The sequence below is a fragment of the Ranitomeya variabilis genome, chromosome 5 (genome assembly GCF_051348905.1).
Source record: "Ranitomeya variabilis isolate aRanVar5 chromosome 5, aRanVar5.hap1, whole genome shotgun sequence".
Classification (NCBI taxonomy): Eukaryota; Metazoa; Chordata; class Amphibia; order Anura; family Dendrobatidae; genus Ranitomeya; species Ranitomeya variabilis.
The window spans coordinates 372,804,199-372,819,704 of NC_135236.1; the positions used below are offsets into that span (position 1 = coordinate 372,804,199).

General features: G+C 42.3%; 1 protein-coding gene across 1 annotated transcript in view; it reads right to left on the reverse strand.

Moving 5' to 3' along the window:
• Positions 1-15,506, reverse strand: part of ASB15 (ankyrin repeat and SOCS box containing 15) — a 129,244-nt gene that overhangs the window by 54,677 nt on the left and 59,061 nt on the right. The window contains exons 3-4 of the mRNA XM_077264937.1: positions 962-1,014; positions 744-875 (exon numbers count right to left, since the gene is read on the reverse strand). Coding sequence (XP_077121052.1) covers positions 744-875; positions 962-1,014 — 185 coding nt within the window. The remainder of the gene's footprint in view (positions 1-743; positions 876-961; positions 1,015-15,506) is intronic.

The following is a 15,506-nucleotide window of genomic DNA, read 5'->3' on the forward strand; positions in this document are numbered from 1 at the left end:
ATTATTGTACTTGTTTTTTTGTTATGTATATCCCCCTATTCACACGTAAAGCTCCATGGAATATATGGTGCTATAATAATAAATAATAATAATATTAAATAACTCCATTTAGAAATGTAGCATAGTTTGTTTGATTCACTATGTTGCAGGGCATTGCAGTAGTTTAGGTATCCATGGTTACGACCACTGATATAGTAATAGTTAGTTGTTAGTGGTCATAACCATGGATACCTAAGCTACAGCGATAACCTGTATGGGGAAAGTAACATAGAAAATCAGAAGAACTATACTACATTTATAATTGGAATGATTTGATGATGTTACTATTATTACACCTGAACTTCACCAGCAGGATCTGCAATCGATGCAGATTCCAACCCTCAACATCGAATGACATGATGTGGTGAGCTCACAGTCCCCCCTCTCTATCAAACTATTATTTCACCTACTACATATTGGGGTTGTATCTTGGAGATAGAAATACCCCTTTAATGTTCTTTTTCAATTACCATATATTAACACCTGAGCTACATGTACAATTTGTTGTTGTAATAGAATCATTAGACTAGAGTTATGGGAAGTGGCATACTGTACTATATTTCAGCATGTTTATGAATCTGTTATGAAGTATAACTGAGAGACAGACAAAATATTAAACTTCCATTTATGATCTGTTTGTGTCATATAAATATGTATTAAAGCTCACAGTAATGTAAATCTTTCTGAATTTCAAAGAAACTTACCGTCAAGGATGATTTCTGTTATCTGACGGACTGGTTGGACAACTGCTTCATGTATAGGAAACCAGCCTTTTTCATCAGCCTCATCTAAAGCGTATTTATATTCCATATATTTCTGCAATTCTGTTATTTCTCCTAAAAAGGATACATTTAGCTATTTCTCTATCAAATTTAATTTTATTTCTGCAACCAAAATGTATTAGCACAGGTTTGGAACGTACCTTGTTTTATACAAGCCACTATTTTTCTGTTGATGTCACTTGAAGGTACAAATCTGTGGAAATATTTCAGCATCATATCTTTATTTCTATCACAATAGAGGTTTTTTATCTAACTGAAAATGGTCTTTGAAAACATTTTGAAATGCATTTAGGATCAGCCTTACCGGTATGTGATCTGAGCAATCTCACAGGGCTTATCAAGCACTAGTGCTGAAGGGGGCAGGCACCACCAATGACCTGGTACCCTAAGCTTGTGGCATCCATGGATCATAAAGTGAATCATATAGCAGTTTTATTTAGACATTGTAGCACTTTTATTATATTATAAGATTATTAGATCACTATCCACAACATCTTTGTATTCATTTACATAGTAACATAGTTAGTAAGGCCGAAAAAAGACATTTGTCCATCCAGTTCAGCCTATATTCCATCATAATAAATCCCCAGATCTACGTCCTTGTACAGAACCTAATAATTGTATGATACAATATTGTTCTGCTCCAGGAAGTCATCCAGGCCTCTCTTGAACCCCTCGACTGAGTTCGCCATCACCACCTCCTCAGGCAAGCAATTCCAGATTCTCACTGCCCTAACAGTAAAGAATCCTCTTCTATGTTGGTGGAAAAACCTTCTCTCCTCCAGACGCAAAGAATGCCCCCTGGTGTCCGTCACCTTCCTTGGTATAAACAGATCCTCAGCGAGATATTTGTATTGTCCCCTTATATACTTATACATGGTTATTAGATCGCCCCTCAGTCGTCTTTTTTCTAGACTAAATAATCCTAATTTCGCTAATCTATCTGGGTATTGTAGTTCTCCCATCCCCTTTATTAATTTTGTTGCCCTCCTTTGTACTCTCTCTAGTTCCATTATATCCTTCCTGAGCACCGGTGCCCAAAACTGGACACAGCACTCCATGTGCGGTCTAACTAGGGATTTGTACAGAGGCAGTATAATGCTCTCATCATGTGTATCCAGACCTCTTTTTTGTGTAAATCTTTTTATTGAAACAAGTTGCATGGAAATATTCAATACAGAACCAATCATCATCAGACACATATATGATTAAACACCAGCGGTGCAAACATTCAAATAAAAAAAAAAAGAATGAGTTCTGGTTTAGAGTAACTTTGATTACTAAAATTCTTTCTGTCCTCCTTCGTGTAAACACAAGGAGTCGGTTACGCTGTAAGAGCTGGAACAACTTCTGAAAGCGTTATATGACAATTTCAAAATAGCTTAAACTCTAATAATGTTCGAGAGTAGATAAAGGAGAGAAAAGGGAGAAGAGAGGGGAAAGAGAAGAGGGGTAAGGGAGGGTGTTATGGTTCTCAATGGCAAGAGAACATAGCCCAGCATACATAGGAACTAGCTCTTGGAAGGATGGAAACTTAAACTGACCATGAACTAAACCTGCCGCACAACTAACAGTAGCCGGGTAGCGTAGCCTGCGTTTTATCCCTAGACGCCCAGCGCCGGCCGGAGGACTAACTAATCCTGGCAGAAGAAAATATAGTCCTGGCTCACCTCTAGAGAAATTTCCCCGAAAGGCAGACAGAGGCCCCCACATATATTGGCGGTGATTTAAGATGAAAATGACAAACGTAGTATGAAAATAGGTTTAGCAAAATCGAGGTCCGCTTACTAGATAGCAGGAAGACAGAAAGGGTACTTTCATGGTCAGCTGAAAACCCTATCAATACACCATCCTGAAATTACTTTAAGACTCTAGTATTAACTCATAACATCAGAGTGGCAATTTCAGATCACAAGAGCTTTCCAGACACAGAAACGAAACTGCAGCTGTGAACTGGAACAAAATGCAAAAAACAAACAAGGACAAAAGTCCGACTTAGCTGGAAGTTGTCTGGTAGCAGGAACATGCACAGAAAGGCTTCTGATTACAATGTTGACCGGCATGGAAGTGACAGAGGAGCAAGGTTAAATAGCGACTCCCACATCCTGATGGGAACAGGTGAACAGAGGGGATGATGCACACAAGTTCAATTGCACCAGTGGCCACCGGGGGAGCCCAAAATCCAATTTCACAACAGTACCCCCCCCCTCAAGGAGGGGGCACCGAACCCTCACCAGAACCACCAGGGCGATCAGGATGAGCCCTATGAAAGGCACGGACCAGATCGGAGGCATGAACATCAGAGGCAGTCACCCAAGAATTATCCTCCTGACCGTATCCCTTCCATTTGACCAGATACTGGAGTTTCTGTCTGGAAACACGGGAGTCCAAGATTTTTTCCACAACGTACTCCAACTCGCCCTCAACCAACACCGGAGCAGGAGGCTCAACGGAAGGCACAACCGGTACCTCATACCTGCGCAACAATGACCGATGAAAAACATTATGAATAGAAAAAGATGCAGGGAGGTCCAAACGGAAGGACACAGGGTTAAGAATCTCCAATATCTTGTACGGGCCGATGAACCGAGGCTTAAACTTAGGAGAAGAAACCCTCATAGGGACAAAACGAGAAGACAACCACACCAAGTCCCCGACACAAAGCCGAGGACCAACCCGACGCCGGCGGTTGGCAAAAAGCTGAGTCTTCTCCTGGGACAACTTCAAATTGTCCACCACCTGCCCCCAAATCTGATGCAACCTCTCCACCACAGCATCCACTCCAGGACAATCCGAAGATTCCACCTGACCGGAGGAAAATCGAGGATGAAACCCCGAATTACAGAAAAAAGGAGACACCAAGGTGGCAGAGCTGGCCCGATTATTGAGGGCAAACTCCGCTAAAGGCAAAAAAGCAACCCAATCATCCTGATCTGCAGACACAAAACACCTCAAATATGTCTCCAAAGTCTGATTCGTCCGCTCGGTCTGGCCATTAGTCTGAGGATGGAAAGCAGACGAGAAAGACAAATCTATGCCCATCCTAGCACAGAATGCCCGCCAAAATCTAGACACGAATTGGGTTCCTCTGTCAGAAACGATATTCTCCGGAATACCATGCAAACGAACCACATTTTGAAAAAACAGAGGAACCAACTCGGAAGAAGAAGGCAACTTAGGCAGGGGAACCAAATGGACCATCTTAGAGAAACGGTCACACACCACCCAGATGACAGACATCTTCTGAGAAACAGGAAGATCCGAAATAAAATCCATCGAGATGTGCGTCCAAGGCCTCTTCGGGATAGGCAAGGGCAACAACAATCCACTAGCCCGAGAACAACAAGGCTTGGCCCGAGCACAAACGTCACAAGACTGCACAAAGCCTCGTACATCTCGTGACAGGGAAGGCCACCAGAAGGACCTTGCCACCAAATCCCTGGTACCAAAGATTCCAGGATGACCTGCCAACGCAGAAGAATGAACCTCAGAAATGACTTTACTGGTCCAATCATCAGGAACAAACAGTCTACCAGGTGGGCAACGATCAGGTCTATCCGCCTGAAAATCCTGCAAGGCCCGCCGCAGGTCTGGAGAAACGGCAGACAATATCACTCCATCCTTAAGGATACCTGTAGGTTCAGAATTACCAGGGGAGTCAGGCTCAAAACTCCTAGAAAGGGCATCCGCCTTAACATTCTTAGAACCCGGTAGGTATGACACCACAAAATTAAACCGAGAGAAAAACAACGACCAGCGCGCCTGTCTAGGATTCAGGCGTCTGGCGGACTCAAGATAAATTAAATTTTTGTGGTCGGTCAATACCACCACCTGATGTCTAGCCCCCTCAAGCCAATGACGCCACTCCTCAAAAGCCCACTTCATGGCCAAAAGCTCCCGATTCCCAATATCATAATTCCGCTCGGCGGGCGAAAATTTACGAGAAAAATAAGCACAAGGTTTCATCACGGAGCAGTCGGAACTTCTTTGCGACAAAACCGCCCCAGCTCCGATTTCAGAAGCGTCGACCTCAACCTGAAAAGGAAGAGCAACATCAGGCTGACGCAACACAGGGGCGGAAGAAAAGCGGCGCTTAAGCTCCCGAAAGGCCTCCACAGCAGCAGGGGACCAATCAGCAACATCAGCACCCTTCTTAGTCAAATCAGTCAATGGTTTAACAACATCAGAAAAACCAGCAGTAAATCGACGATAAAAGTTAGCAAAGCCCAAAAATTTCTGAAGACTCTTAAGAGAAGAGGGTTGCGTCCAATCACAAATAGCCCGAACCTTGACAGGATCCATCTCGATGGAAGAGGGGGAAAAAATGTATCCCAAGAAGGAAATCTTTTGAACCCCAAAAACGCACTTAGAACCCTTCACACACAAGGAATTAGACCGCAAAACCTGAAAAACCCTCCTGACCTGCTGGACATGAGAGTCCCAGTCATCCGAAAAAATCAGAATATCATCCAGATACACGATCATAAATTTATCCAAATAATCACGGAAAATGTCATGCATAAAGGACTGAAAGACTGAAGGGGCATTTGAAAGGCCAAAAGGCATCACCAAATACTCAAAGTGGCCCTCGGGCGTATTAAATGCGGTTTTCCACTCATCCCCCTGCTTAATTCGCACCAAATTATACGCCCCACGGAGATCTATCTTAGAGAACCACTTGGCCCCCTTTATGCGAGCAAACAAATCAGTCAGCAGTGGCAACGGATATTGATATTTAACCGTGATTTTATTCAAAAGCCGATAATCAATACACGGCCTCAAAGAGCCATCTTTCTTAGACACAAAGAAAAAACCGGCTCCTAAGGGAGATGACGAAGGACGAATATGTCCCTTTTCCAAGGACTCCTTTATATATTCTCGCATAGCAGCATGTTCAGGCACAGACAGATTAAATAAACGACCCTTAGGGTATTTACTACCCGGAATCAAATCTATGGCACAATCGCACTCCCGGTGCGGAGGTAATGAACCAAACTTAGGTTCTTCAAAAACGTCACGATAGTCAGACAAGAATTCAGGAATCTCAGAGGGAATAGATGACGAAATGGAAACCAAAGGTACGTCCCCATGCATCCCCTTACATCCCCAGCTTAACACAGACATAGCGTTCCAGTCGAGGACTGGGTTATGAGATTGCAGCCATGGCAATCCAAGCACCAACACATCATGTAGATTATACAGCACAAGAAAGCGAATAATCTCCTGATGATCCGGATTAATTCGCATAGTTACTTGTGTCCAGTATTGTGGTTTATTACTAGCCAATGGGGTGGAGTCAATCCCCTTCAGAGGTATAGGAGTTTCAAGAGGCTCTAAATCATACCCACAGCGTTTGGCAAAGGACCAATCCATAAGACTCAAAGCGGCGCCAGAGTCGACATAGGCATCCGCGGTAATAGATGATAAAGAACAAATCAGGGTCACAGATAGAATAAACTTAGACTGAAAAGTGCCAATTGAAACTGACTTATCAAGCTTCTTAGTACGCTTAGAGCATGCTGATATAACATGAGTTGAATCACCACAATAAAAGCACAACCCATTTTTTCGTCTAAAATTCTGCCGTTCGCTTCTGGACAGAATTCTATCACATTGCATATTCTCTGGCGTCTTCTCAGTAGACACTGCCAAATGGTGCACAGGTTTGCGCTCCCGCAGACGTCTATCGATCTGGATAGCCATTGTCATGGACTCATTCAGACCCGCAGGCACAGGGAACCCCACTATAACATCCTTAACGGCATCAGAGAGACCCTCTCTGAAATTCGCCGCCAGGGCGCACTCATTCCACTGAGTAAGCACAGACCATTTACGGAATTTTTGGCAGTATATTTCAACTTCATCTTGCCCCTGAGATAGGGACATCAAGGCTTTTTCCGCCTGAAGCTCTAAATGAGGTTCCTCATAAAGCAACCCCAAGGCCAGAAAAAACGCATCCACATTGAGCAACGCAGGATCCCCTGGAGCCAATGCAAAAGCCCAATCTTGAGGGTCGCCCCGGAGCAAGGAAATCACAATCCTGACCTGCTGAGCAGGATCTCCAGCAGAGCGAGATTTCAGGGACAAAAACAACTTGCAATTATTTTTGAAATTTTGAAAGCAAGATCTATTCCCCGAGAAAAATTCAGGCAAAGGAATTCTAGGTTCAGATATAGGAACATGAACAACAAAATCTTGTAAATTTTGAACTTTCGTGGTGAGATTATTCAAACCTGCAGCTAAACTCTGAATATCCATTTTAAACAGGTGAACACAGAGCCATTCCAGGATTAGAAGGAGAGAGAGAGAGGAAGGCTGCAATATAGGCAGACTTGCAAGTGATTCAATTGAAAGCACACTCAGAACTGAAGGAAAAAAAAAAAAAAAAAAAAATTTTTCAGCAGACTTCTTTTTTCTCTCCTTTCTCTGCCAATTAATTTAACCCTTTGTGGGCCGGTCAAACTGTTATGGTTCTCAATGGCAAGAGAACATAGCCCAGCATACATAGGAACTAGCTCTTGGAAGGATGGAAACTTAAACTGACCATGAACTAAACCTGCCGCACAACTAACAGTAGCCGGGTAGCGTAGCCTGCGTTTTATTCCTAGACGCCCAGCGCCGGCCGGAGGACTAACTAATCCTGGCAGAAGAAAATATAGTCCTGGCTCACCTCTAGAGAAATTTCCCCGAAAGGCAGACAGAGGCCCCCACATATATTGGCGGTGATTTAAGATGAAAATGACAAACGTAGTATGAAAATAGGTTTAGCAAAATCGAGGTCCGCTTACTAGATAGCAGGAAGACAGAAAGGGTACTTTCATGGTCAGCTGAAAACCCTATCAATACACCATCCTGAAATTACTTTAAGACTCTAGTATTAACTCATAACATCAGAGTGGCAATTTCAGATCACAAGAGCTTTCCAGACACAGAAACGAAACTGCAGCTGTGAACTGGAACAAAATGCAAAAAACAAACAAGGACAAAAGTCCGACTTAGCTGGAAGTTGTCTGGTAGCAGGAACATGCACAGAAAGGCTTCTGATTACAATGTTGACCGGCATGGGAGTGACAGAGGAGCAAGGTTAAATAGCGACTCCCACATCCTGATGGGAACAGGTGAACAGAGGGGATGATGCACACAAGTTCAATTCCACCAGTGGCCACCGGGGGAGCCCAAAATCCAATTTCACAACAGGAGGGTGCGGATTAGGACCTGGTTTCCCATCTACAATCAACCGTGTTCTATCCAAGATATCAAATCCGGAGTCTCCCTGAACATGATCCATGGAGACCATATGTTCAACACCCTGTCTAGGGTGCCTGTGTCCTGTCCAATCAATTGCTCCATTCTATATATGTGGTTCAATTCCACAACAAGGTCAGAGTGCGATGGAGAATTGAATTGTTTCCAGAACCTAGGTATCAAATTGCGTGCGGCAGTGAGGAAATGTCTAAGAAGACCCCTCTTAAATCTGGCGATGGAAAGATCACAAATCGATAACAAGGCCAGCTCTATAGTCGGCTGCATCCTATAAAAGGATAATCTGTTGTGAAGGTCAAATACCTCCTTCCAAAATTTATAAATGGGAGGACAAGACCACCAAATATGTGAGTATGATCCCTTTTCTGTCCAACACCTCCAGCAAACATCTGGAGTGGATGGAAACATATTATGGATATTGTCTGGGCATCTATACCATCGAGACAATAGTTTATAGCTTCTCTCCTGGTAGTCAGTGCACAGCGAAGATCTGAACGTATGAAGGAGACACTTGGATCTATCCTCTGGTGAAAAGGTTTTGTTTAGATCATTCTCCCATTTCGCAAAGAAAGCAGGAGAGCCAAATACAGTTACCTGATGGTCCTGGAACATTTTATACAAGAATGATACCAAGCGCGTAGGAGGGCCTGCACCCAGGCATGCCGACTCGAAGGGAGTGAGGGGTCTAAAAATGTTGGTTTGTTTAGAGATCACTTTAATGAAACTTTTTATTTGCTCATAGGGAAACCATGATCCAGGGGGTGGATCTGATTCGGCAAAGAGGGATCGTAGGGGCTGTATATCAGTTTGGTTTATGTAATCATAGATTACTGGGTGATTGTCTTTATGTTTATGTAGAAAGAAAGTTTTATCCCGTCCGGCTGGAAAGTCTAGATTGTCGATAACTGGGGTCATGGGTCCTGGTATTGAGGAAATGTTGAGATTTTGGCTACCATTTTTAATGAAGAGCACTAGATTTCTTGTGAGGAAGGGGAATTTCTCCCTCGGTTCCTGTGTGTTTTTCTTTTGCCAAATGTTGGCAATAGGATTGGTCGTCGACAGATTAAATTCCAAGTTAACCCATTTTTTGGTATGTGCATGATGGAAAAGGTCTATGACACATGTTCCCAGGGATGCATAATTGTAGAGTTGGAAGTTTGGGAGGCCTAGTCCTCCTGTTGGTTTGGATCTGCTTAAGAGCTGATATTATAGACGTTACCGCTTGCCGGACCAGATATATCGTGTGATCATAGCCTTGAGCCTGGAAAAAAAAGAGGGCGGAAGGGCCATGGGGACTGTCTGGAAAAAATAGAGGAGGCGTGGCAGCAAATCCATCTTAATGGAATTAATTCTACCCAGCCAAGATAGATAGATGAAGTTTATTCCACTTTTCCAGATCTATCTCCATTCTGCGGAGAGGCGGTCTGTAATTAGCTTCGTAAAGCTGTGTTGTTTTTGAGGTAAGTGTAATGCCCAAGTATCTAAGGGAATCTGTTTGCCATCTGAATGGGAAAGAGGCGCGTAGCTGGGAAACTAAGGAGGGCGGGAGTGAGACATTCAGAATTTCTGATTTATGTGAGTTTATCTTGAAATTACTTAGGACCTCAAATCTCTGAAGCTCTGAGATGATGTTGGGAATAGTGGTTACAGGAGAAGTGATGTACAAGAGTACATCGTCAGCAAACAGGGCCAGTTTATGTTCTTCTGGCATCCAGACCTCTTTTAATGCACCCCATGATCCTGTTTGCCTTGGCAGCTGCTGCCTGGCACTGGCTGCTACAGGTAAGTTTATCATTAACTAGGATCCCCAAGTCCTTCTCCCTGTCAGATTTACCCAGTGGTTTCCCATTCAGTGTGTAATGGTGATATTGATTCCTTCTTCCCATGTGTATAACCTTACATTTATCATTGTTAAACCTCATCTGCCACCTTTCAACCCAAGTTTCCAACTTATCCAGATCCATCTGTAGCAGAATACTGTCTTCTCTTGTATTAACTGCTTTACATAGTTTTGTATCATCTGCAAATATCAATATTTTACTGTGTAAACCTTCTACCAGATCATTAATGAATATGTTGAAGAGAACAGGTCCCAATACCGACCCCTGCGGTACCCCACTGGTCACAGCGACCCAGTTAGAGACTATACCATTTATAACCACCCTCTGCTTTCTATCACTAAGCCAGTTACTAACCCATTTGCACACATTTTCCCCCAGACCAAGCATTCCCATTTTGTGTACCAACCTCTTGTGCGGCACGGTATCAAACGCTTTGGAAAAATCGAGATATACCACGTCCAATGACTCACCGTGGTCCAGCCTATAGCTTACCTCTTCATAAAAACTGATTAGATTGGTTTGACTGGAGCGATTTCTCATAAACCCATGCTGATATGGAGTTAAACAGTTATTCTCATTGAGATAATCCAGAATAACATCCTTCAGAAACCCTTCAAATATTTTACCAACAGTAGAGGTTAGACTTACTGGCCTATAATTTCCAGGTTCACTTTTAGAGCCCTTTTTGAATATTGGCACCACATTTGCTATGCGCCAGTCCTGCGGAACAGACCCCGTTGCTATAGAGTCCCTAAAAATAAGAAATAATGGCTTATCTATTACATTACTTAGTTCTCTTAGTACTCGTGGGTGTATGCCATCCGGACCCGGAGATTTATCTATTTTAATCTTATTAAGCCGGTTTCGCACCTCTTCTTGGGTTAGATTGGTGACCCTTAATATAGGGTTTTCATTGTTTCTTGGGATTTCACCTAGCATTTCATTTTCCACCGTGAATACCGTGGAGAAGAAGGTGTTTAATATGTTAGCTTTTTCCTCGTCATCTACAACCATTCTTTCCTCACTATTTTTTAAGGGGCCTACATTTTCAGTTTTTATTCTTTTACTATTGATATAGTTGAAGAACAGTTTGGGATTAGTTTTACTCTCCTTAGCAATGTGCTTCTCTGTTTCCTTTTTGGCAGCTTTAATTAGTTTTTTAGATAAAGTATTTTTCTCCCTATAGTTTTTTAGAGCTTCAATGGTGCCATCCTGCTTTAGTAGTGAAAATGCTTTCTTTTTACTGTTAATTGCCTGTCTTACTTCTTTGTTTAGCCACATTGGGTTTTTCCTATTTCTAGTCCTTTTATTCCCACAAGGTATAAACCGCTTACAGTGCCTATTTAGGATGTTCTTAAACATTTTCCATTTATTATCTGTATTCTTATTTCTGAGGATATTGTCCCAGTCTACCAGATTAAGGGCATCTCTAAGCTGGTCAAACTTTGCCTTCCTAAAGTTCAGTGTTTTTGTGACTCCCTGACAAGTCCCCCTAGTGAAAGACAGGTGAAACTGTACAAAATTGTGGTCGCTATTTCCCAGATGCCCGACCACCTGCAGATTTGTTTTTCTGTCAGGTCTATTAGATAGTATTAGGTCTAAAAGTGCTGCTCCTCTGGTTGGATTCTGCACCAATTGTGAAAGATAACCAAGAAAAATTATTAGCAGAAACCTGTTGCCTTTATGGGTTTCATAACAGTCTGAAGTGAAACATAAGGTAAAATATGCCATGTTGTGGTCTTAGTGTGTGTGTGTGTTACTGTAAAAATGGCTAGGACTTGAAGGGGTATTCCCATCTCCAAAATCCTATCCCAAAATGCAGTAGATGTAGTAATAATTAGTGTTGAGCATTCCGATACCGCAAGTATCGGGTATCGGCCGATATTTGCTGTATCGGAATTCCGATACCGAGATCCGATACTTTTGTGGTATCGGGTATCGGTATCGAAACAACATTAATGTGTAAAATAAAGAATTAAAATAAAAAATATTGCTATACTCACCTCTCCGACGCAGCCTGCACCTTACCGAGGGAACCGGCAGCGTTGTTTGCTTAAAATTCGCGCTTTAACATCCTTACGCGAAGTCCCGGCTTGTGATTGGTCGCGCGCCGCCCATGTGGCCGGGACGCAACCAATCACAGCAAGCCGTGACGTAATTTCAGGTCCTTCAGGATTTTAAAATTACGTTCCGGCGTTGTGATTGGTTGCGTCGCGGTCACATGGGCGACGCAGCCAATCACAAGCCGTGACGTCACGGGAGGCAGGAGACGCGCGCATTTTAAAATTGGTATCGGGTATCGGATTGGATCCGATACTTTGCCGGTATCGGCCGATACTTTCCGATACCGATACTTTCAAGTATCGGACGGTATCGCTCAACACTAGTAATAATAATAATAGTATTAGCAAATACCCCCAATTAGAAATGTAGTATAGTTATTCTGATTCGCTACGTCTTTATTCTCATCTGCAGGACCTTACGTAGCCATGGTTACGACCACTAGCAACTGGCTAACTAATTGCCATTATATCAGTGCTCGTAACCATGGATACCTAAGATCCTGCAATGTCTGCTCATGAGAAAAGAGACATATCGAATCACAAACACTATAATACATTTTTAATGGGAGGTATTTGCTAATATTATTATTACATCAACTACATATTGGCATAGGATCTTGGACATGGGAATACCCCTTTAAGGTCAGTTCATTCCCTGTATCCACCCATGCAAGACCTAATTTTGGTCTGATAGATGGTTGATCACCCAGAAAAAGAGCTCTTACACCTAAAATACCCTGGTAATTGTTCCCATGAGTTTTAAATCCATCAACAGGGACAGTGGGTAATGCACAACTGCTAAATGTGAAAGGCATACAGAGAAATATGGGGTGAATTCGGGGTCAGGGTCAGTGCGGCAATGTTATGCAGGATGACCTCTACACCACCAATCAATATGAAAAGAGCCTGCCAAGGTGGATACAATTATTGACAGTCCATACCCGCACAGAGGCTGTCACAGACCAACACATTTTTTATCTTTTTGGTTGTCATGCTGTTTTTTTTATACTTCTTAATGAGAGTTACTATTTAGTTCTAAGTGTAATTAAAGTGGTTGTCTGATGAAAACAAATGATCATTTATTCTGATGATAGGTGACAACTTATTGAATGGTGGGGTCTGATCACTGTGAGCCAGACCCGAAAGGCAGAACATGGAATTTTAATCCAAAACATTAATTTTTTCCCATTAGAGTGGGAGAATTGTGTGAAAAAGTGCTGTTCTCAGCAGCCCTATATGGAGTTAGTGAATGGAGCTGCATTTTGGCGGAGATTAAAAATTTACATTTTGCTGATCAGTGCGAGTCCATCAGTGGGACCCCCATTGATCAATAAGTCATCATCAGACAACTCCTCTAAATTGCTTTATGTGCAGAGCTGTTACTTTTTTGGCATGGTGAATTTTAGTGTTTTTTGAGCCCTGTTCATAAAATATTACATAAAAAGCCAAATTTGCCAAAGCAGAGAATGTTGAGTTTCAGCCCTGTAGCCATGGTGGGGTTTGTGCATCTTCATGATGCCCATATGTCCTAACATGACACATCTAACGTGGTTGTCTTAGAACTCTAATTGGTAGCCAAATTCACCAACACCTGTACACGCTCATGTATTATCCATTTTTTCACACTTCTAAGAAGCAATAGTTTCTCTAATATCCAATCCACTCTGAGAACAATAATTCCACTAATCCATAACAACCTCTAAAATAACTTATAACAATAAGCTTAAACCAGGATGTTCTTCTTCTAATTTTATATTGACAAAACAATTCCAGTCATTTGGAACATACAAATCAGCATCTAAACCTGAGACAGTTCTGTGCAAACCATTTGGTCATCTGACATTTTTGGTCTATGACACAGAATTCCTAGCAGGCCTGCATTTTCTATTGAGCTCTACAAGCTTAAGTGCATGACTGTGTTGGAAACGCTGGGTGCTAAAGCTTGCTACATTAGTTACTTCAAAGGGAGATTTATTGAAACCAATGGAAAAGTGTAAGGGTATATGCACACGTTGCAGATTTGCCTGTGGAATTTTCTGCGCAGATTCTGCATCTCTTGGCAGAAAACACAGGTAAAAATTCACTTGTTTTCGATGCAGATTTTCATGCGTTTTTTTATGCGTTTTTGCAAGCTAAATAAAGATCTATTATTTAACAAAAAAAAAAATTGTGATGTCATTTCTTGTCCAACCTCTTCATTTACATACTCCATTGAACAATTTTTACACACACAGATAGATGATGGATAGATAGATATGGGATAGATAGATAGATAGAGATATCAATAGATATGGGATAGTCAGATGATAGATCTATAGATAGATCTATCTACAGATCTATCATCTATCTATCCCATATCTATCGATATATCTATCGATAGATAGATAGAGATAGATATATCTATAGATAGATAATACCAAGCCCGATGTTTAGTAATAAACATAATAAAATGGTGCATAAAGAGTCAAAGACACACACACACACACACACACAAAATCTGCATTAGGCCGGGGTCACACTTGCAAGAAAGTTGCATGAGTCTCGCACCTTAATACCCAAAATGCATGCAGCCGCACACTCCGGTCCTGAGTGCTGGGGTCAGTGCCGTGTATTGAGGTGCGAGACTCGTGCGACTGTCTCGCAAGTGTGACCCCGGCCTTAAACGTAATATCTGTTTAATTAAAAAAAAAAAATATATATATATAAATGGCGCGGGCTCCCGTGCAATTTTCTGTGCTAGAGAGGGAAAGCCAGCGACTGGGGGCTGATGCTTATAGCCTGGGAAGGGGTTAATACCCATGGATCTTCCCAGGCTATGAATCTCAACCCGCAGCTGTATATTTAGCCTTTACTGGCTATTAAAATAGGGGGACCCCACAAAAAAATGACATGGGGTCCCCCTATAATAGCCAGAAAAGGCTATGCAGACAACTGCGGGCTGATATTAATAGCCTAGCAAGGGGCCTCCCGGCTATAAACACCAGCTCTCAGCCACTCCAGAAATGACGCATCTCTAAGATGTGCCAATTCCAGCACTTAGCCTCACTCTTCCCACTGCCCTGTAGCGGTTGCATATGGGGTAATAGTTGGGGGTTGATGCCACCTTTAAATTGTAGGGTGACATCAAGCCGGCTTAGTAATGGAGAGGCATCAATAAGAGATTTATCCATTACTAATCCTATACTTGTGAAAGGGTTAAATAAAGACACAGCCAAAATAAAGTATTTTAATGAAATAAAACACATCACAGTTTTGCCATCTTTATTGTTCTGCCAATCCATGCGACACCCTCGATCTCCTGCAAAAAAAGAAAAAAATAATAAACCAACACAAATACTCCCTGGTTCGACGCAGTCCACTTAATAATGAGTGTCCCAGGATGATCTCCCCTATAGAGCTGTTGCATCAGATGTGACTTATCTATAGGCCTCCAGTGACACACTGAAAGGAGACAATGGCTCCCGCAGTGTTATCACTGAGGGTCAATGGGCCCTCACTTTACGGCACTGCTGCGTGAG